This window comes from Anguilla rostrata, chromosome 7, assembly GCF_018555375.3.
Source record: "Anguilla rostrata isolate EN2019 chromosome 7, ASM1855537v3, whole genome shotgun sequence".
Classification (NCBI taxonomy): Eukaryota; Metazoa; Chordata; class Actinopteri; order Anguilliformes; family Anguillidae; genus Anguilla; species Anguilla rostrata.
Genome location: NC_057939.1, coordinates 51,543,646 through 51,567,239, shown reverse-complemented (window position 1 = coordinate 51,567,239; position 23,594 = coordinate 51,543,646). Strand labels below are relative to the sequence as shown.

The 23,594-nt window shown below is 46.2% G+C and overlaps 1 protein-coding gene across 1 annotated transcript in view; it reads left to right on the top strand.

The window, feature by feature from the left end:
• LOC135259974 (G protein-coupled receptor kinase 4-like) overlaps nt 1-23,594 on the top strand; it is a 53,520-nt gene that overhangs the window by 3,066 nt on the left and 26,860 nt on the right. The window contains exon 2 of the mRNA XM_064344980.1: nt 21,549-21,644. Coding sequence (XP_064201050.1) covers nt 21,549-21,644 — 96 coding nt within the window. The remainder of the gene's footprint in view (nt 1-21,548; nt 21,645-23,594) is intronic.

Below are 23,594 nucleotides of genomic sequence, written 5' to 3'. Positions count from 1 at the left end.
TGGGAGTCAGTATCTAACTAATACACATTAATGCTCACAACTGGTCAACCTGATCATTCATTTCATTTGAAATGATACACTATCTGTCTGGCAATGTGACATTTAGTTATTGCTCGGTGGACCAGGCTGCTGATTGGGTCAATTAACATTACACTGCAGGCATTTAGCAGATTACAGTCCTTTATATTGCATCCATTTATACAGCTGGATATATGATGAAGCAAATGCAGGTTAAGTACCTTGCTGAAGGGTACAACGGCAGTGTCGAACCTGTAACCTTAAGGTTACAGGACCGGCTCCTTACCCATGATACTTCACTGCCGAATAATGAACGGTTGGGCAAGGATGGGAACCTGAGAATTCTTTTTTCTCCCCCATGGTCCTCCAGAATATGTTTATGGACTTCATTTTTAATAGGACATAACCCAACAGCGTGATAGACAGCCCTGCTGAAATCGTTGCCAGTCAATACCGTCCACACTGTCAAGCATCAACTTTTCATGATTGTCAACAGATCGAATAGGTAGAAAAGTTTACATTGTGAAAATATGATAGTCTTGACAAATGAACCAAAAAAAAAAAAAAGCAAAATATTTAGTTATTTGTATGTGTATGAATCCTAAAGGATTTAAACCCCCTCCAAGGGTTGACATTTTATAATTTTCAAAACAGCATTGTATACATGGTGTCGCCTGTATTCCAATCAATGTTTATGCATAAATTCTGCCTGACCGCAATATCCAAATGGGCTGTGGAGAGATGCGGTTGGCACCGCTCGCGAAGAGAAGCTGGTACTGACATTTGTCCGGCACAGACGACGGACTCCCGGACACGGGACCTTCGGGTGGAGGATGAGGAATCTACACGGGAAGTGCTTTCTCTGCTGAGGACGTGTTTATTGTCAGATGAGAGTTTGAGGAAGCAGGCGTTTTCCCCCTGTCTGTGCAGGGCGTGGCAGACCGATGAGGTACGCACGCAATGCCTCCTGAGCCAAATAGGCTAGTAATCATAATACTAATAATAATAATAATAATATTACGGATTTACGTTGCCTTACATTGCAGGCATTTAGCAGACGCTCTGATCCAGAGAGCCTTACACAACTTTTTACATAGCATCCATTTATACAGCTGGATATATACTGAAGCAATGGCAGGTTAAGTACCTTGCTCAAGGGTACAACAGCAGTGTCCTACCTGGGAATCGAGCCTGTGACCTTTAAGTTACAAGACCAGCTCCATACCCATTATACTACACCAAATTACATTACCGATGCAAACGGTAAAGAAAGAGGCCATGTCAGACTAGTTTTACCGTTGAATTTAATATCTAGCTAAATCTGATGAGGGTCTTTGACTGAAAGCTCAGCTCCTTAATAAATGTTTGTGAAACTTGCAACAGAGAAAATGTGCAGATGTCCTTCTTTTTGAATTTATCATTTTGCCTCCAGCACTTTTTTCTGAAGTTTTTCTCGGTGTGTGTGGTGGTTCCCTTTATCTACCATCAACTCTTTTAAAAAAAAATTTTTTGGAAAGGAGTTCGGTGTCGGTGTCTTAAATCTGACGGACAGGTGGATTTGTGTGCGGGACCTCCGCTGGAGAGGGCCGAATGTAAAAAGGCCGTCTTTATTTTGAGTCGTCGGGCAAAAGAAGTGACGATGTCACGGGCGGAATGCCTGAGGGGGGAGGTGTGCTTGCGTCGCGCGGTAAAGTAAACTGTTATTGTGAACACCTAGCGAAGATAAACAGTCCCGTGGCGCGGGCCGTCTCTGTGGGTCCTCAGCGGCTTTCCCGGAAGTGCTCATCTTAGATTAGCGAACCGTTAGGCAACGATGGGAACCTGAGAATAATTTTTTTCTTTTCCCTCGGTCCTCTAGAATGCGTCTGTGGACTTGAGCTAAGGACGTAAGTTAAATAACGTGACGGTAGTTCATGCTCAGTTAGAGGATGTGTCATTTGTGTTTGTGAGCCCTGGGCGTTCTCACGTACAGGTGTGTGCGTGTGTGTGTATATAACATAGGCCTATTTTACATCGTCTGCGGCGCTGTGTTTGTATTGGTAACCACACTCAAAACATCAAGATAAGTTGAATAGCCTCTAAAGGAAAACTCTGTGATCCAATTATGTTTTTATGCCAGATAATGAAAAAAAACATGGTTTCAAGTGTAAGCGATAATTGGCTTTATTTGGTCTATGGTGTAGTTAAGAACGTCTTAAAACAGTTGGACAGAACAGCTTGACATAAGTGGGCTAGTGTACTTTAAAACAACTTTGATTGCCTGTATGTTGTTCTTAGAATTTCTTTTTTTTTTTTAAACAAAAAAAAAAAGTTTTGTGTGTTGTGTTTTACTACCATAGGAACCGGTGAATTATTTGAGACCAACACTATAACAATTTAAAACTCAAAATGAAAAAATGTAATATCTGATTTCTGGCGATATGCTTTGCATGGTCAGTCAGCTGCGATAGGGGACGTCTCCAGAGCAACATCGCGCAGCTGGCGACGGACAAACTGCAGTGTGAAACATTAAGAGCTGCTGACTGACAGTCTGCCACATAAAACACCAGAAGAAGATTCCAGAACTCCAAGTGCCCCCTTTAGTGTTGGTCACAGCAACGGCTGAATTTCAAGGTTTTTTCTTTTTTTCTTTCCTGCATTCTTAGAACAGCATGTCACATGTGCCCGCCTGTGTGCCGTTTACGTGGGTTACAGCACATACACATTTTTTTCCAAAGTTAATATTTTGACAGCATTGCAAGATTAGTAATTTAGCCAGTACAGCACATTGCTGGTTTTTGTAGCTCTGTGTAGATGAAATATGTCCTTGGCATGAAACATGTGTGCTTCCTTGTTCTGTTTTTTGTCTGTAGAAATTGGAATGCAAAACCGCACTGGGATGTTCCTCCTTTTGCCTTGTATATAAAGCACATTGCAGTGTTACAACTTCCTTGCTGCGGTTTTGTTTAAGAACTACAATAGCCATTAACAGGAGTATACTGTGTGCAAATGATATGTTGTGGAGTTTATACATTTTATTCTTTATCCACTTGCTGACCTGACAAGGATGTCATTTGAAACCTTAAAACAAATATTCTTGTAACCCTCTCATAACTGAATTGAACAGTTTTAAACGAAGAGCAACTGACCACAGCATGTTTGTTTAGGTCCCATTAAAAGCAGAACATACGTTTAGTTGAATTAAAAAGATATATATACACCTTTGTGTTCATTTTGTGTGCAAATTTTGTAAAGATCTGCATAGCTCCCTTCATGACGAACACATTCAGTCTCAGCTGAGTGTGCTGGTCTCCTGGTCGCGTTAGCTGAATTTGTCATTACACCATGTTTTTTTTTTTTTTTTTTTTTAATTGAGTGTTTTTATTTCATTTGCATGATGTGCCCACATACAGGGAGCTTTTAAAAAAAAAGTGCAACTCAATCCTTGTTTTTACATACGTATGGCCCCTGTGCTTGTTCCAAATGAGGTCTTGTGGAGCTCAGGCCATCATGCATGTAGTCCACCAATCCCCTTTGCCCTGGCAGTGAAACAACAGGAGACACTGATGCGAGAATAATAGTATTGCTTTTGATATTTTCATCAGAATTTGGAGAACCGTAAAATAAAGGAATCTGAACTTTAGGAAGAACAGTAGACTTGGGGGGGGGGGGGATGAGAGACGAAAGTGTGTGTAGGAGAGAAAAAAAAACCCTTCTGGGTTTGACTTTTGTGGAATGACTGGAAGAACAACAGTCATTTCTAAACTCTAAAGGGAGTGCTATTCACAGCAGTATTGATTTGCAATTGATATGTCATGTAAATGGCATGTAAGTTCTTATAGTCTTTTACAGTTCTTACTGCCAGCGAACGGCCATAGTCTTATTCACATATTTGTAATACTTCTTGCTAAAAGCCAAATGTGTAACACATTTGTTTTCTATGCTTCTTCTTACCGGCATAATTCACTCAATATCTAGGGTTTGACCCCACCAAAGCAAAAATAACCAAAGCGCAAGTGTCATTGTTCCTTCCTTCGTCACCGACTAGTTTGCCCGTGTGAACTGAATGATGTCATTTCCTCCGAGGTACAAAATAATTTTGGGGGGCAGCGTAACACAAAATTTGCTCTAACGGACAGGGGAAAAAAAAAAAACTAACATCTAACAGTGAATAGAAAATTCTCCTTGATCCCTGAGGCAACTAAAGCTAGGTTTTTAAGAACATTTCCACGTAGTATTTTTGGTTAGATCTGGAGGTGAACCTATCTGAACAGGTACTGGAATGTGTCCGATACAAGCAATCGCAATATCATCAATTGCACAGTAGCACCACAACACAGCTGTGTGGATATGTTTTGTGTATATGGTGAGACCCACCCACCCATTGTTGTTATTCAGTAGTCATTGGCAAAGTCTTGGCCCAGATGGTAATAATGGACCAAGGGAGCTGTGTTTTCCAGGAAAATCGTGTGCTGCTGTTCAAAGATTGAGCAACGTGCATAGGGCACGAGCCCTGTTTTAACAGTCGACGTGCGTTTGATTCTTAAAGATGTGTGTAACGGAAACCACATTTGAGTCAGAGAAACTGGAACTGCCATGCAGAGAGAGAAAGAGAGAGAGAGAGAGAGAGAAACGTTCGCGTCCCTATCAAATTTACTGTCACGATAGCTTCCGAAATTCTTTAAGCGAGCGGTGCAGTTGCGCTGGGGTTTCGGGTTTCTGATGATTTAGGCCGTGTTTGTTTTCAAAATGAGCGCGCTGAGGTAAAGGTTGTGTTCGGTGCGCAGTGCCCACAGCGTGCCGGGTTCGAGCGGTGCAGCTTCTCGCAGACGTCTGCCTTTGAGCATTTTTGGGGTGGGGGTTGATCGGCAGAACGGAACGGCTGTCAGGAACATTTTAAAAAGGCCATAAACCGAGTGCAGCTTTTGTCGGAAGAGACCGTATGTAAACACTGAGAGAATGTGCCATTGAACATGCTCTGAGCAAACAGCGAATAAGCTACTGTGGCTCTGTGAGCAAGCCAAGCGGAGATGGTGTTTGTTCTCCACACTGATGTTCACGGGGTGCTTATTGGACTCACTGAAAGGGAACAATGTCCATAAATCAGCTGTGGTCCACATCCCCACTGCAGTATTAGTATTTGATGTGAAAGAAGGTCCTTTGAACGCCCGGGCTTATGTGTATACAGTCTTATCTTCCGCGTCTGGTGTTCCTGTTATTTTTATGACTGGGATTTAAGAGCAAGACGCCCTGGATCCTGATGTGTCAGCCAGGGCGAAGGGTTCCAGCAGACCACATATGCATATTCAGTCTGATGTACATAGTACATTTGGAATGTACGCATATGCGTTGTTCCATAATCACATGTTCTTGAACTTGAACTGTGTGTGCTGATAGACTTGTGTTATTGTTATTCTCTACATCTGGTTCCCTAATCACCTCCCCCCCCCCCCCCCCAATATACACACACATACATATACATCTGATTGGCTACCCAATCCTTCGCTTTCTGTATCGTGTTTGAATCCCATCTCTACAAATTGCAATGGAGCTCTAATTTGACCTACTCGGAGAGATTCGGTGATTTTTGCAGCCAGTTAGACACAAGCTGGCATCACTACCTGCATGTCTCTCATTGGTTTGACAGGAAATGGGTGAGTTTCCGAATGAGATAAAAAAAGAAAGAAAGTAAGCCTGCTTTCTAAAAATCTTTGTCACTGTAAGCAATTCATCATGAATCTGAACAAGATCTTAACTGAAACATGGGGTCATTGTTTGCTCATGCGGTTAGTTTCGGCAATGATGTTATCAGCCTGCTTCGCTAAAATTTTGATCGATTTCGATTGGTGAACTTTTTCAGCTCAGGAGAGTGCAATAACTTTAGCCTCAGCCTTGTATGGATGGATGACATCGCCGTCCTCACAACCATTGGTGGGGTGAGGTGAAATTAGAAATGCCCCAGGGTGTGTAGGGCGTGGCCTCCCGAGCGTAGAGAGACGTAGCTGAGCGGCGACAGGCACACACACGCTTCCTTCTTTTTTTAAAAGCCCCCCACCCCCACCCCGTTCCATGGAAATTAATGTAACATGGTAAAGTTCATTTTCGGCCTCACTGGAGTAGTAGAAACGTGAGAGAAGTGAGCCAGGTGTTCTGAGAAAACTTTATAAAAACTCTTATACTTTTTTTTGAAAAAGTTTTATTGGCCAGTACCCCTCTCAAGTTTTCCACCCAATGCCTAAAAATAACTCCTGGCACGCGCGGTATCACTAATAGGATCAGAAAGGGTCATTTGATGCAAATGAAGTAAAAACAGTCCCTCACGAGAGGGTAAGGAAAATCCAATTGGGCATTCCTTATAGCTTTGTGCTACAGGCTAACGGGCGGCACTGTTGTTATGCTGGTGTAATCAAGTCCCGGCTACTTTGGAAAGTTAGCGTTAGCGGATTGTTTGAAGGTTAGCAGAATATTCAATAGCATTTGTGCTGCTTGCACAGACCACCTTTTTGGAGCTCAGTACCGTTGCTAGCGCTGGTGTGCTTTTTCAGAGGACGTCTCTGAGACTGGGTGTCCCGGAGATCCAAATCCATGGTCACCCACCTTCAGTTTAGTATCGCCAAGCAAAATTACTGAGTTTGCTGGATAAACTGCACTGGGTAAAACCCGGAACGCTCTCAAATCTGGAACATGGATTGAAGTAAAAAGAGCTGTTCCGGGTTTTGCACAGCGCAGTTATCCAGCTACCTCGATAATCCTGCTTTGTGATACAGGCCCCTGGTTGTACCTATACTACAGGGCATCTTTTCACTGTTCTGCCTGGTTTCTGTTTTTTTAATGGTTTTAATGGCCCAAGGCGTCAGAGCCAGCTGCTGCCATAAAGACTTGTTTAGGGCCACAACTGTCCCTGGGCTACACAATTCAAGTTTTTTTTTTTTTTTTTTTTTGGAAACACCCTTGGGGCGAGCTCCACAAGGCGCCCTACAGTTAATCAAGAACACAGTGAAAGTGAAAGATACACCACTAAAACCCGAAAGGGGCGAGGACTAAGTGCTCATTTCCAGTAGGGTGACACACCTTTTCAGACCGCAGTAATTCAGCAGTGCTGAATAACAGAGAGGCGGCTCCAGGGGTGTTGGTTCAGTTCCCAGGTGGGGCTCTGCCATCGCACCCTGGGGCGAGACGCCCGACCTGAGCCGCTGCTGTAAACATCCGGCTGCCTGACTGGATCGTGTGTAAAGAACGTCAGCTGGTTAAGTTCCTCTGGGGGAAAAAATGAAAGCGCGCCCGCGATAACATCTGAAATATAAAGCGACAAAAAAAGAAACTTTCGTTGTGGGGGGAGGGGGGGGGGAGTTTCGGGGGGCAGGGGCGGTGTCGAAGTGGAGGCCCTTTGCGAAGCGCCTGCTGTCTGAGCAGGAGGAACTCGCTGGGTGGAGTGTGTTGCACGGGGGGAGGGGGGGGGTTAGGGTTAGGGGGGTTTTGCTCAAACCGGTCCACCTCTCAGCTCATCGCCACATCCGCGCCGCTCAGCCGTGACCCGGCCCTGCGAGTGGGTTTCACGCGTAGCTCGACGCGTTCGTCCCGTTCGGAAAGGAGCTGGGAGGCTGCGTCTTTCTGCCTGACGGTTCAGTCGCCCCTCAGTCTTAGTGCACACACACAACCTGTTTCTGTTTGAGGCCCGGTGACGGGGCTTTTGTCCTTTCTCCGTGACGATTTCGATAAGTCGAGGTGAATCCCGCAGAAGGAGGAGTGCGAGTTGTTTGACTATGGCGGGCGGCAGCGTTTCGATGGCCTCTGGAAGCGGGACGGGTGCGCTTGGGAACAGGGGCCGAGGCAGCATTGTGTCGCAGATTACGATCGTCCTTCTGCGCCGCGTCAGGATGTGGTGTGTGGAGATATCATTGTAGGGCCGAGGCAAGGTATCAAGTGGTTTGGAAAAATATGTCCATGCATGTCAGAACTGTTATTTCATTCATGGCATGGCTGTGGCCGGATATGTGTCATATTGAGTGTGACTTAGACCGTAGTAGAAATACTTTTATATTATACCTTTAATGCCTTTTAATTGCTGTACTACAAACAGTGCAGCTCAAACTACTTCTTCTAAAGCTCTTAAATTTAGAGGCCCATATTTAATCTATGTTTAAGAGAGCTGAAAATCAGCGCATGGGAGTAAACCTTTCCCCCCGTTTAGGTTCAGTTAAACATGATACGATTCCTCCCTTGGTAGCCTTTTGAAAGAACACTGTTGTCAAAAAATGAAAAACTGAGGGCTTCTTCGAGTGTGTTTTTTGGCACGGCACGTTCCTCCTCAATCGGCTGAAAACTTGCTTTTTTCGCAGATTTAAACCCTGGAAATATGCCGGCGATTACAGTTTATTGCGCTGATTACCATCTCTGGCACCGGCCGTCATTTGGAGGGGCGCAATCTGAGTCGTTTGAACGTGAGAAGATTGCGCTTTCTTTCTCGTGACACGGGCAAGGGCCGTCGTGTGGATAACTGTTTTGGTGACAGCGCCAGTTTTTGCCGCCAGTTTTGGGTTTCTTGGCGTGCGTCGTGACGGGACGATTTGGAACACGGCCTTGATAAATATTTTCTTTTCTTTTATTGCTAGGGAGTACCCCAGGCCTCTACAATGAAAGCGTATCGTGGAACACAAACAATGCATTCATCTTGCAAATTTTTATTTAAAAAAAAAAAGAAAAAAAAGCGCATCCGAAAAGTGAAAGATGAGATGAAATGTTACAGAAAAGGCCAGTTTGTTGTTTAGACCCCTTGGTCGATGCGTAGCTTGCTGCCTTTTAGTACACAGAAGGCTGTTTTAGTAGTACGGCTGAAGAAGACCTGATTACCCCAAGAGCTCACCAGGAAGAATGAATGGTTCTCATTCCAACTTGTACTTTAAATCCTATTTTATACAATAACGTGTTTCTTCCCCGCCCAAAAAAAACAAAAAAACCATACTCATCTGTAGATTTTAGATGGGTCAGCCTACTTTGTGTGTTCGTTGTCATGTTGCCAACGCTTCTAGCCAATGACAGGTGAAGAGGTGACCCTCTCGGGGGGGGTCAGCGAGCGTCACACATCAGTAACTGGTGAGCGTTCTCCCCAGCCTCAGCGTGTAGAAGTGGGCTGACTGTTAGCAAAGTCCTCAGAACACTGAGCCCTGGGAAAGCTCCGCGGAACGTGACTCGAGGATTGTTTTAGCTTTCTGCCTGCGTGAAGTTAGTGTGGTGGTGTTAGTGTGGTGGCAGACACGGTTTGTTATGATGTCATCATTATCCAAAAACTAATGGGAAACGAACATGTAAAAAATAATTTAATAAAAGGTTTAAAAAAAAAAAAAAAAAAAAAAGAACCCTGCAAAGCCCTATTTTGGCTTGACGTTGACATGAGCAGATGGTTAGACTATTTTGTTTGTACATTCAGACATATTTTTAAAAGGTAAGCTGTATTTTTACTGCCTTCCAGAGTCTTAATTTTGTTCTCGAACAAAGCCAAATCAGCAAAAGCCCATTGTTTTCCGGTATTCCTTGGCTCATCTTTTACATTAAGGAATGATATTTAGTCCCCAGGGGTCACTTGGTCTTAGTTGTTTTGGTCTTTATATACAGAGTCTTAATGGGAATGTAGCAGTTAGGCAGAATAGCACTGTTTTTTTTTTCCTCCAAGAGGCTGATGCGCTGGCAGACTGAGAGGGTCTGTATCAGATGACACGTTTCTCCAAGGCCGAAGAACTTGGTCGTTGCCCCGGACGCTGGCGGGGCTTCAGAGCCTTGTGTGACGGTGATGGGCGTCTTACGCCACGCGCTTGACCTAATCTGACTCGTTCTTTTTTTCCGGGATTAATTATTGACACATTTGTTCGCGTTTCACGACGCGTCTTGAGTTGTGCGGGGGGAGTCTTCTGTGTGACTGAGTCGACTCGCGTGAGGCAGATGCAGCGTTGAGACAAAGAGAGAGCTGCGGCAAAGATGCAACAACATTTTACAAAGATCTTGGGTGGCATTATTTTTTATTTTTTTGTGAATGTATTCCAGTGGTTTCTTACCAAATGCATAATTTGTTTTGTGGAGCTGTGGCTTGAAAATGTGGAAACATTTGTGTAGATGTTGATTAAAACTTTTCAGTGCTTCATCGTCAGTGTAAGCTTTTTGCCCAAAATTTTTTTATCCTTGACATCCAAGCTATGTCGGGTCATATTTAGCAGACAATGGATTGCTTCTTCACACAGTATTTGATGTTGCTTTAGATTGGGATCATTACACTTTATATAAGAATACACTTCGCCGCAGTTGAGCTTCTGAATATTTTCGGGTACATATATTAATAAAGTGTTTCAGAGCAGGAGAGCTGGGATATTTTTTCCCTGTTAGCTCATAATGGATAAGGTTGGGAGAAACCTGATCCTCGATCAGCACTTACACTCTTAGGTGTTTCATGAATATGGGCCCTGAATATTTGCTTTGAATATGGGGCCTGAATACTTGCTTTTGATCCATAACTTTCACAATGAGTTGTGGAAGGGGGGGGTGGGGGGGAGTCACATCAATGTGTGATCTGTGATAAACTCTTCATTAGATAAAGATCCTACAGTTAGTGCTCTCTCTCTCCCTTTCTCCTCTTTTTCTTTTCTTTTTTCCTCCCCCTCTTTTCCCTCGTCCCTCTCTGTCAGGGAGGCTTCGTTTCCAGTGTCACTGGGCTGCTTTGCCTGCGCTTTTGGGAGTAACCTTTACTCCACTTCTTGGCTTCAGAAGGCCAGTGATATTAGGCTTTTGCCACATCACATCCTCAGGAAAGCAGTCACGAAAACACACAGCGCTGTTCAGCGGGAAGGGACGCACGCTGAAAGCCTGGCTTTGTTCCGTCTGTTCGATGAGACACGGCCACTTGACCTCTCAACCTCGCTTGATTTTGCCCGCGTTGCGATTCGTCTATAAATTTGGAGTTTTAAACAATTTTTTTACGCCAGTGTAATGGGTCGGGTACTCGTCATTGTTGCGGTGCTGAACATGGGCCACATGTCAGGATCTCAAAATGAATCCAGAAGGCTTTTGTTGTGAGCAATTTTGCAACAGCATACATGCAGCACTGGATTATTACTTTCCTTCGTCCATAAAAATTATTTCCTTGACTCAGTCACTGTTCATGCCTGTCTGTATTAATAGTTTAATTAACAGAAGGGTGGTTAATCTGCAACTGTGCTTGTCACTCTGAGGTTGCAGGTTGAATTCCCTGCCCTTGTACTCTTGGGCACAGCACCTGACCTGAGTTTCTTCACTGTGAATCCAGCAATGTAAATGGATTGTATGTCAGAACAATGATGGCAATTTAAGACACTCTGGATATCAGCATCCACTAAATTGCGTGACGTGTAAAATTGCTTGAGTGGCGGTGTCATGGCAGTTTGATGTGGATGGTTGTGCTGATAGCCCTGCTCTGGGAAGTCGTGCGTAAGTTTCGGAGAGAGACGAGAGGGCGAAAGCCGGCTGTTTTTGCAGCTGACTGACTTTGGTGGAGGCTGCCGCGTTTCTGCCACAGTCGCTCTGACACCTTCCGATCCCCAAACGTTCGTCTCGATGTTTCCCCCCGGCTCGAGCTCCGCATGGCGTCCCGGCTAGACAGACGGCCGCAAGTTCGCCGTTGGGTGCGATCGCTGTAATTATCAGAGCCGTGAACGCACGCGTGTTCCCACTGAGCCCGAAGGGAGGGAAAAGCGGATGTGCTGTCGCTTTGGCACGATTACTGAGGTGAATACGAAACTTGAGGATTTTAAACAAGGTGCACCGACAGTTACAGATTCATTGCAGCTGTCGTTGTTGATGATTATAACATTAAAGCGCTGGAATGAAACTGCATCATAAACACACAGGTCATAAATGAAAGTTTAAACTCCTGAAAATGTTTATTTTTTTCGCCTTAAACAAGTGAAGTAAAATTGCATTGAACTGCCTTTTGGATAGACTCTAAATTTGTTTTATTTTTAACAATCTCGTGCTCTAGATCCTCCACTGTATGATTGCAAACACACTGATACAGGAATACTAACACGTAGCATTTTGAATGTGTTTTTTTTAATGAAAGGGGTGCCTTTTTTATTTTTTATTCCAGCATTTTTACCCACAATAATACGGAGATTGATGAGGCGTAATTTCATAACTTTGCATTGCGTGACACTTCCAGTTTCATGCCCGCTGGGGCGATCGGTTAGTCAGTTACTCTGAGGTGCGTGTTTTTGAGGTTCTGCTGTAATTTTATGTAATTTCACAGCATTTCCCTTCTCAACCCCCTCTCCATCCTCCCATAGACAACAGCCCCCCCCCTTGGGGCTCCAAACCATTCCTCCTGTCTAATGGCTTGTGGTGTTCCCATGAGCCTCTTGGTGGCCCACCCAGCGCAGGATGCCTCCCTCTTATTTTCCTAAACTCTCAGCGGAGGTTCAGATTGGACGGCTGACAAGCCGCGCTCCGGTGACGTCTGCCTTCTTCTTCCTTTCCTTTTCTTTTCTTTTCTTTTCCTCCGTTACACCGCCCCCCTGAGTGCGCGCGCGGTCTTAGTGTTCCTCTCCTTCGGCTGTGACCGGTCAGCAGGGCCAAACTTTACCCCCTTCGCACCTTCTCAGAAACTCACTTTCCCAGAATTCCTAGCACCTCGCTGAGTCAGGTGGACGTGCGAAGTCTGCATCACTGGTCTCAGAGTTTTAACGGTTTTCCCTGGTCCCCGAGCCTCCCAGCACTTAGTCCTTTCAGCTCATTTAAAATGGCAGAGCTGATTATTTCTGCTCCTTTTTTAAATCAGATATTGGTTTTACTTTGACTGGCTTGCCTGGCTTCAGGGCCCCAAGTTTGTTCCTTTTATTCCAAATTACATCAGCGAGCCCCCTTGTGCCTCTTTTTTTCCCCCCTCTGCCTCTTCAGCAACTTCGCACATTTAACTGACTGTCAAAATGGCCGTGACAAATAACTTCTGGGAAGGTCGTCTTGCAGACCACTTAATTGCATTAACAACAGTCGCTTGTCTTTGATGCTTTTGTAACACGACCAGCAGACCCTCTTCAGATAACGTTTTCTTGGCCGCTGTAAGGATGAGTTTTCTCAGTTTTATTTTATTTTATCTATGTATTTATTTTGGTATTCTAAAGCTGCTGTCATCGCAACGGCCGCTCAGCGAGAAAGTGAACGGGATTTGACCATGAGGCAGCTGGGCAGGGATGCGGTTGCCAGATCCACTGTTAAGTCCCCGCCGCTCTAATCGCGCCGCGTGTCTCTGAGGGACGGCGCTAACCGAGCGCGCTCGCCATCTCCGCCGCGCAGGAGGCTTTTCCGCCTGCTCCTGCCGCCACCGTCCCGCCGTTACCGCCGTTACCGCGAGAACGTAGAGTATCTGCTTTTATTACTCACCCACATCTGAAAGCCGATGAGTAATGCGTGGGCTTAATGTGGAGAGCGCAAGAGGAGGAGGAGGAAGAGGAGGAGGAGGAGGATGTGGGTGGCGGTGGAGGAGGGGTTGAGAGAGAGTGAGAGAGAGAGGGGGGAGGGGAGAGGAGAGAGGGGATAGAGGAGAGAGGGAAAGAGAGAGAGAGGGAGGGAGGGAGGGAGGCAGGGAGGGTGAGAGATGGAGAGAGAAAGAGAGTGAGAGTAAGGGTGAGAAAGAGAGAGGGTGTGTGTGTGTGAGAGGGAGAGAGGGGGGGTATGAGAGAAAGAGGGAGAGAGAGAGAGAGAGATTAGGGCTGCGCAGTGTTTATAACATCCTTTCATGTCTGTGTAAATAAACAGGGGCAGTATTAGAGGGAAGGGCGTAATGGGGGTTTGCTCCAGGATGACATCATTTGCATGACCTAACGATCCAACACAACAGAGTCTCATCTCCCCGCCACACCGCTCCTGCTCCTTCACTTCCACACGCACACGCACACACACACGCACACGCGTGTGCTGAACCGCAACACGCACTGCGTGCGTCACTGATCTGACTCTTCTCTGAAAATGGAGGCCTGGCTTTTTGGAGTTTTCTTGGAGCTCCAGTTGGGCAGAATTTCTTAGTTGTGTAGAATGTATAACCAGCAGCAGGCACTTTTCCCCCCTATGTAGTTTTGTCCCATTTAAGAGGGGGGAATCTCATCTGCCATACTTGAAATTCTGAATTTCTTGAACAGATATTTTACTTTTTTTTTTTTTAATGTACTGCATCGAATAGCCGGTTTTGATTCTTTCCATCTCGTCTGCAGGTGTGTGGGCTACATCAGTCCCACATATGATGAAGCACTTGAACGCTCTCGGTTTGATTCAGCGGTGTGTTAACGCTCTCCTCCCCTCCCCTCCGCCCCCCTCTGCGCAGATCTCGTCTCACTCCTGGCCTGCGAAGCTGTGCTGGCTTCCGTACGTCGGGCCATTACAGCTGGCGCTTCCTCTCAAACGGGCTTCAGTCCTGGTCTTTCAGGGCCAATTAAACAAATTACTTGATTAAATTGACCTGGGAAAGGAAATGGCGGGGGGGGGGGGATGGGGATGGGGGGGCTGTTTAGTCGGCCCTGACCTCTGCCAGGGTTAATTAACCTGATCTACCCAAGAGCCTTTGAAAGCACGCCCTTTTTTTCCTGTCGTCAAAAAGGACGGTTTAGCTGCTGTTTGGGCCAAAACTGAGAGGGTATTTGCGTTTTTTCACCAGACAGTGTGGGGGAATTTCACTGTTTCACTGTAGGAAACAATGGAAACGTAGCCACTGGAAAAAAAAAAGGTGTTTTCATTAAGGCTAGATCACTGAAGAACGGCTTAATTGTACCTTTAGGAGAGAAAAGTCCAGTCGTAAGATGCAAAACAGTCTCATGACTGTATGTCTGTAGCCATAACAAGCTTTCATTTTCCCCTACAGTTTAGGTCTGAAAAGCTGACTGATGCAGTCGAATACCTCTTCTTGGTCCACACTGGTTTGTCCAAGTTACCCTGGGCCATTGAACTCTGTTTCCTTGCTCTCCAAGAACAGCGAAGATACTGGAATCATGCTCTTAGCTTTCCCACTGATTATTGCCTCAGCATTTGAAAAAAACAAAACAAATGATGTAGTCGGAAATAATTAGAGACAGTCACGCCCGTGTTCTTCTCTGTGTCTGTTCTGGGCTGATATCCATAGCTACGCTGTGTCGACACCCGCTCGTGATGTCACTCAGAGGTCCTTTTCGTGCTGCCCTCCCGGGGTACGGGGTTCGTCCACCCAGGTGGGGGCACAGCCTCAGTTTACCTGCGCCTGTACCTGTAGTTGTGTCTCTTCGAAAGCTGCACATTGTGTCGGCCAGCAGGAGGCGCTGTGGAGCATGTCCTACACTGCTCCGGCCTGGCTGTAGGCATTTCTCTCCCAGGCTGCGGAAGGCAGAGGTGTGCATCTCTGTGAGTGGGCAGAGTCAGTCAGACTGGTCATCCTCGGAAACTTACCGTTCGTGAAGAATACCTCAGAAGCCGTGTTTTCATTTTTCAGCTTCCAACCAAAACACTCTCTCGCTCTCTCCGCTTTCATTTTCAGAAAAAATGTAAAAGTCATAAAATGTCTAAACGTGAATGTTGGTATTTGGTTTACTTATTTATGTGTTTTCTGACATTTAGAAAATATAGTTGTACCCAAGTGTCCAGTCATGTTGTTAATTTTGTTGCCACAACATAATGACTTGCACATTCGCTATCATATCGCTTAAATGACAAAAAACTAAGAGACTGCTGAATTTAAAGATACTATAAATGTTACCTTGGATGTTTTTGGCGAGCAGTATCATTATACATTTATATTGTTAGATCAAAAATAATATCTTTCTGCCACCTTAATTATTTGTAAGAAAAGATAGCCTCTGCACATATATAGAGACGATGCTCTGCATTTGCGTCAGAGTTGGATTTTAAAATTTAACACCGGGCACAGCCTTGTTTGACCCCTTCCTTCTGTGAAAGGGTTCTACTTTTTACAGGTACACTAAAGACTAGTCATCCGTCCATCTTCCTCAAATAGTTTGTCCAAGTCGTGTCTCTGTAAATGGTAGCCTAACCAGTGTCGTTTATTACTAATGTCATTTTTTGAGTGGTTGAGTGTCATTTTACAATGTAGACATTTGTTTTTCCTTCAGGTGAGAAACACTAATAAATAGAAAAGTATAAAACAAAAAAAGGAAAAGAGTAAAAAGAGAATGTTTTTCTTTTTTATGATTACATCCCTACCACCAAACCTCTCCCCATACTTTGTGGGACTTCTTGTCTTTTATTTAATTATTATTGTTATTCATTATTTTTATTATTATCATGGCGTTTTTTTCTTCTTCGTGTTGCTTCCTCCGCATTCTTTTTTTCTTCTTCTTTGTTTTAAAGAAAATTAATTTCAGAACATACCGTCTCATGCGCTCATGAGTCACTGGGTGACTTTCCTCGGTGAGGCTAAAGAGTTGTGTCTTTTTCTCTTTTTTTTGAGGGTGTCTTTAGTGAGGCCCCTCAAACTGGGAGCATCAACTGGGATCAGTAGAGAGATGGGGCGGGGGGCGGGGGGCGGGGGGGGGGGGGGATTGTGGCCACAGTAGTGTGTAGGCAACGGGTCAGACTGCAAAACGAACACTTTCAAACCAGCTCTGCGTCCCGTGACCCATGACTTCATCCCTTTCCTGTTCTCTCTCTCTCTCTCTTTCGCTCTCTCTCTCCCTCTATCATGGGCTGGGTTCAAGGTGACTGAGTCGCCCCCTTTCATGTTGTGAAACGCAGCAAACCTGGGCCCTGGGCCCGGGTGTAGAGGACTTCCCTCCTTTCCCCTGCGTCAGCACTTTGGCCCCGACTCCGAAGCCGCTCGCGCGCGGTGCGTTCGCTGCCAGTTCTCCAGAGCCTAATCGGTTATGGCAAAGCTGTTCGGGCTCGCAGCGGTAAACAAAAATACGAGCTGACAAAAAATAAAACGCTTACTGTGACGAGCAGGGATAGTGTCAGGGAGCTCTTAAAAATGTTTTTTTTAAAGTACACCATGTGCAATTTATTAGCATTATTTAAGGGGTTATAATTTTACTGGAGAATCGCGGGCATTAGGATACACGTTAGCCTGTGGTTCTGTTTTTATACAAAGGGTTTGACAACTGTGAGAACAGGCAATTGCAGCGTCCAAGCAAGACCGCGTTTCCCCTAGCGTCCCCGGCAGCTCATTGCTTATCTCTCCGATCGTTTCTGGGCAGAAATTCTCCTTTTTTGGGTTTGCACTGCGGAGACCCACGGATATTCCGCATTCCTAACCTTACGTTGTGCTTATTTATTTGCTTTTACTGAAGGAATTACTGAGATTAAATGTGACGTGTGTTCCACGGCTTCGTATTTAGGTTACGTTAAGTGCCTCGGATGGAGGTGCGGCAGTGGTTTCCCACGCGTAATTCAAACCCGCAACCGTCAGGTTTCCAGCAGTGTTTCAAGTCCTGCGTTGTGCTGCGCTTTTCCATTGTTGCATGGCCGCTACCTACCTTGGGTAGAAGTATACAGTATTGAAAGGAAGCCATCAATCTCTCCCGAAGCTTATCTACGGCGAGGGAAGCGTGATTTAGGATAAAAGGCGACATAGCTCAGGAGGTAAGACCAATTGTCTGGCAGTCGGAGGGTTGCCGGTTCAAACCCCGCCCTGGGCATGTCGAAGTGTCCTTGAGCAAGACACCTAACCCCTAACCCCTAACTGCTCTGGCGAATGAGAGGCATCAATTGTAAAGCGCTTTGGATAAAAGCGCTATATAAATGCAGTCCATTTACCATTTACCATAAAAAATCACAGATTTTTTTATTTTTTAGAATGCCACTTTGCATATCCAGCAAAGCTCTCGTAGTAAGGAAGCGCAACATGCATCGGTCTCTCTTTGCCGAGCGTCCGGGGGACGCACATAACCCTAAAACACGGCTAACTTTTTTTGAAATGAAATCAAGATGAACTTGCCATTTTAATGGGTGTGTATGTGTGTGTTTTAAATCTAGAACATTCTGTGCAAGTTGTCTTGGGCGTGGCCTCTCGGCATTACCGTCATCTGATTATTGTGGGATTTGGAACTGATGGGCTTTGCGGTGTTTCCTGCTGGCTTTTGTCCACGTCGAACAGAATTCCTTAAGATTCCCAAGTGAAGGTGGGGAAGGCCAGTGTTTGGATCAGCAGACTGTTTAAACTGCGTCAGAGTCAATACTATGGAGTCTGTCTGGGGAACTCATGCAGAGAAGCTTATGAACCCTGTGAGATGTTGTTGCCAACAATCCGGAAGAGATTTTTGGCATGCATACATACATGATACATTCATACCTACCTACTTAATACATATATACGTATGTACATACATACTGCACGTACATGCATGCAGCAAAAATGAATAGTTTACTTGAGACTTGGTGATACTAAGTGTAGTATTTTGTGTCGTATTTTATCAAAACATTGATTTTACATCACCAGTGTTAACTTTGTGTGATTTAACACCATGATTCTAAAGGGTCAGTTTAGTACAATAACCCATATGTACATCCATCCATCCATTGTTCAACGCACTTATTCCTGGTCAGGGTCACAGGGCGCTGGAGCCTATCCCTGCATGCTCTGGGCGAGGCCTTGCCTACATGCATTTTTTTGTTTCTTCTCCCTCAGTGGATTTGCTAAGATGGCTAATCTTTGTCTGTCAATAAGGATCTTAAATATGGGATGAGACCTGAAGCGATGTAGAGATTATTTGCTGGTCAGTGTGTCTGTGAGACGCTGTAAGGAAATCTAAGAAGAGTCCCTTCTCACTCACCATCTTTGTAAATGAGCTGAGGATTGGTGGCTTTTTTTCTTCTTCACATATTTATGGATCTGGTTTACGATATGCAAGCTGGTATCTTCTTCGGTTCCTGTAATTACCACGCCTCACTTCATGTTTTGCACAATGACTCCAACTGTTCTTGTTCTGGTAGCTTACCAGCTAGCTACATGATGTCATCTGCATTTAGGCTAACTCTAGAAATGTAAATCCGACTCGGAAGGATTTGTGGTGCAAAGATCTTATTAGAATGCTGAGTCATATTGTAATTTTATCGTGGAACTAATTGTGCTTCATATTTGAATTTGCAATTCTAATAGGTGTTGTCATTGGCTAGTTAAATACCCAGTTGGCTTGCAAAAATCTGTGAAAATTAGGTTAATATTAGCCTCTGATGCAAAAAGAGTTTATCATCTTTATCATCTTTGTTGTAATATGCTTTACATAAAGCGCTTGCATGAGTGAAATTATCAAGAAGATGGTGTGCAAAGATATGTATTAAGCAGAACTCATTTAAATGTTTTTTTTTTTTTTCTGTGTGCCGAGCCATCCGTATCACATGTCTGTCTCTGTACACGTATCGAATGGCTGCAGCCACCGTGATGAGAACGTGCGTCACTGCCTGGCCTCACAAACACTAGGCTGTGAGCAGGTCTGTCTGCAGCAGGAGGAACATCTGAACACAGAGCTGAGAAAAGACAATGGCTCAGGAACTAGTGAGGCAGTTTCACGTCCCCTTTTCAAGTCCGTAGCATTTTTTCTCGTTCAGCGCTGATGCCGTGCAGCCCACACGCGATCAGTATTTGGAGAAACGTAACAGACCTTGCCGCCTATTGCTTAGTCACTCGTTTGAGCATAATTCTCATGACTAGTGACATGCAGCCGTTACGCAAAAGCATAAATCCTATAAAGCTATCCTCCAGAATGTGTTCTTGCGCAACTTCAGTATGGTTGAGTGACTCTTAAGAAAGATAACCATCGGACCTTGTGGTGGATAACAGCGCTGATGGTCTCTATGTTTTTGTATTTTTTTTAAATAATTAAAAATATGTATATATTTCGGGGAATTTTTCATGTGTCATGCGAAACCCCTGTGGGGTGTGTGAACGTGTGAGGACAGGGAGCGTGTGTGCGGGGGCAGAGCGTGGGGGGGTGGGTATTTAGCCCGGGGGGCCGGCTGAGGCGAGGGTTTGCTCTTTTTTGCGGCTGTTGTGACTGACGGACTGTTCACCTGTGTCACGTCTGCTGCTGCTGTGGGCGGGAGGCAACAGGCCTCGCTATGCGTTAGCGTACGCTGGTTTAGCCGGCGGGGTAAATGCTTCGGATTCCCGCGGGCCGCGGTGACGCTACGTAGGGCGGATGACTGGGCTCGGCTTTCTCCCACAATGCCCTGGGGCCTGAACCCCCCCCCCCCCCCCGCTGAGCGCATCTCGTCCGTCACCGTGTGGAGCAGGGTCACACACAGGGCCAGACCTGTGCCATTTCACTGTCATCCCAGGACCGGTGTGCCAACGCAGCCCAGGCCAGCGCTGATCTTATCATTGCGCAAAGTTACAGTGTGTGACCGACAGCCGTGGAGCGCTTTCCAGTCACTTGTGTGTCATGACAGGGGCGAGCTCTGGTGTTTCATCCCCCTTTGCCTGGATGTGGGGGGGGGGGGCGGGGGGCTGAAACGCAGAGCTCGCCCCTGTTATGACACACAAGTGACTGGAAACCGGGGGGGGGGGGCAGGTGGGATTTTTCAAAGGGGCTCTATACTGGAAAACCGTTCTCGGTTGCAGTATGGGATGTCATATGGGGCTGTTGGGAAGCCTGCAGGCCGTGTATTTATCTGTGGAATGTCGTATAAGCGAACGCATGCTTTTTCTGCAGGCAATTTCTTATCTTTTTCCTGATCTTTTACTGTAAATGAGATCAGAGTTTCGCCTGATTACGCAGCGTGAAGGACATATTTAACGCGTTCTTCGGCCTTCCCGGAGAGCTAATGTAGTCTACAGCGTGTGTGTGTGAGGCTGGAACTTTTATCAACAGGCCAGTGTAGATTAACCTGGAGAAAGTCTCTGATTGGACGGGAGGTCATGACCTGCACGTGACTCCGCCCCCCTGCCCTTTTGCCTCCCTTCTGCATGGCCCTTTTTACACATTCCACCGAAATCTCGCCGCTTCCCGCCACAGTTTGAACCCCGGGGGTGACGGTGGAGAGCCGACAGCTGCTCTCCATCTTCTTTTGGCAGAGCGGCTTGCCCCACAGCGGATATTTGCGTCCGTAACGAGTTTTGATCTTCAGAGAAAATGAGCTTGCGGCGCGAGCATCAACAGAAAGGTCGATGTCTGCTGGGTTGTGCAGTTTTGGTTACCACAGGCTTTTAGAATGGATCTTTTACTTGCATGAACATACATTGCAGAACCTTAATGCATTTCAGATCTGTCACAGTTGCAGCTTAAAACTGAGCTTTGCTTTTATGTAGTTCCTCTTTTTTTAATCACCTTTCTAAACAACTTTCCTATTTATTTAAATGCACTTATTTTATTTAGCATGTATTACCCTGTAAAGTAATGTATTGCCTTTTTTGAATCCGCTGTGAGGCTCTTTGAGCTGCTTGTTTCCTTGTTTGCGAGATGCTCAACGAAAAAGTTTATTATTATTGTTGAGGAAGCTGCTCTGGGACGACCGAACGCTGAAAGCTCTCGCGGGACGTTCTGGGGGACGCGTGCCCTCCCTCCGCACCCCATCCCTCCGTCCTCTCGTCCCCTCAGCAGAGTCTCCTCCCTCTCTCTCCGCAGGTGGCGGAGGAAAGCGCAACGGCCGGAGCAAGAAATGGAAGGAGATGCTGAGGCTGCCGCACATCAGCCTGTGTGAGGAGCTGAGGCAGACCGTAGGTATGTGCTGGGGGCGGGGCGAGGGGGGGTGGGGGTGGCGTTGTGCATGACCAGTTAGGACATGCAGTGTGTAACGTGCTGGGAAGGGGGGGGGGGGCTCTGTGGATTATGGGGGGACTCTGCGCATGACCAGTTAGGGCATGCAGTGTGCACATGTGCTAGGCGGGGTTTGAGGGCAGGGGTTACGGGGAGGGGGGGGGTCTGTGTATGACCAGTTTGGACATGCACTGAGTGTGTATATGCTGGGGGGGCTTATAGGGAAAAGCTGTATATGAGTTGTTCCGTTACGAATGAGTGATCATTGGTGCTAGCTTCCACTGATTTCCTAAGTCCCATATTACATATCTTATAATGGAACTGCCTGCTAGTGCAAGTTGGGCATTTTTTGGCTATTAAACACTATATAAGCTTTCGAAAGGGCTGTAGTTTTTAAATTATTTTCCTCAATATCCCACCACAGCATTCCCTGGCTTCCCTTGGCGCCGCAGATGGCTGCCTCGGTGTGTTGACCAAAGCAAATTCCTCGTATGTGTAAATGTACTTGGCAATAAATTCGATTCTGATTCTGATTCTGATTCTGAAATAGGAAAATCTCACAGAGTTTTGATGGAGAAACCTGCAGACCACAGATGTTTTTGTGTTTTCCCAAAAGATCTTTCAAGCAGTTGTGATGAAGCCAGTTTAGGTCTGTGAGGACACAGCTGGTACCTGGCTGTGATGTGGTTAGCTGAGTGCTTAGCTGTGGCCTGCTGGAACTCGCTGGAACTCGCTGGAGCTCGCTGGAACTCGCACTGCTGGGCTGGTCCAGGCCTTGCCTTCTGGTGACAGTCCAGAATCCCACACTGTTGTAATCATCCTAGCATCGCTAAGGAATGGGAAATGGGCCTGGTGGGTGGTACGGGAGGGAATTTGAATTTCTTGAGTGCGTATGTCACTCTGTTGTTACTAAGTAACATACGCACACATACAGTCACGCGTGTGCTTGCAGTGACACGTGCATCCGCTGTCGCCGTCTCATTTTTGGGGTTCCCGGAGGCTCTGTCTCTGGGGTGTCGCTCGCCTCATCGCCGAGGTTCCGTGCAGTTAGTTGTTGGTGTGATTCTGTCGCTGATTCGATGCTGAGGGGATATGGCCCCCCATGGTGGAACGCTCTGGTAGACTCTCTGTGAGCATTGGCTCTCCCGGACCAGGTCCAAGGCATCGGGATGGCCTCCCCCCCTCCTCGCTACGACGTGGGGGCCACTTCGCTTCCAGCTGGGCGGTGAAGGGGTCCGAGAAGCAGCCCGATCTCAGCAGGAAACAATCGGGAGGAAGTGTGTTTCTTTTGGAATGGCCTCGGTGGTCTGCGTCGCCTTCTGCCTTGGCGAGGGCGGGGGGGGTCTTGAGATTGGAGCGGGCTGGGTCACGGACCCATTCGCGTCACTCTTCACTAATTTGTAACGAGCGCAGGCTCTGCGCCAGCGTGGTGCACCTGCGGTGTGTGACGCGGTCATCAAAACCTGTAAGGAGCGCATGTTCGGATATCAGCCACAGTTAGATTAAGTGATGATGAGCCGCCAGATAACGTGTCGCCAGGTGATATCTACAGTATCTGGTTACAAGGAGCATCCAGATACTTTTTGATCACATGGTGTACATACCCATGACATCACCACTTCAGATATCGTCCTGATGTTTGATGTGACCAATCGGGACCGTGTCCACAGGCGGGTCCATGGATGCGCCTTCTGCACGGCTCTGATGAGCAGCCCCAGCTGTTTGCGCCTTCTGTTTCACGCGGCAGGTGCCGGGGAGTTTATATTTAGCAGGATGTGGCAGATGTTACCCAAGCTATTAAAGCCCAATTTCAGTGGCAAACCAGCAGCTCTGTCAGCCCACCTCTGCGGGCTTGCAACCGACCTTAGTCACTGCTGCGTTGGACTGAATTTGAGTCAGTTTGCTTTTTTGAGG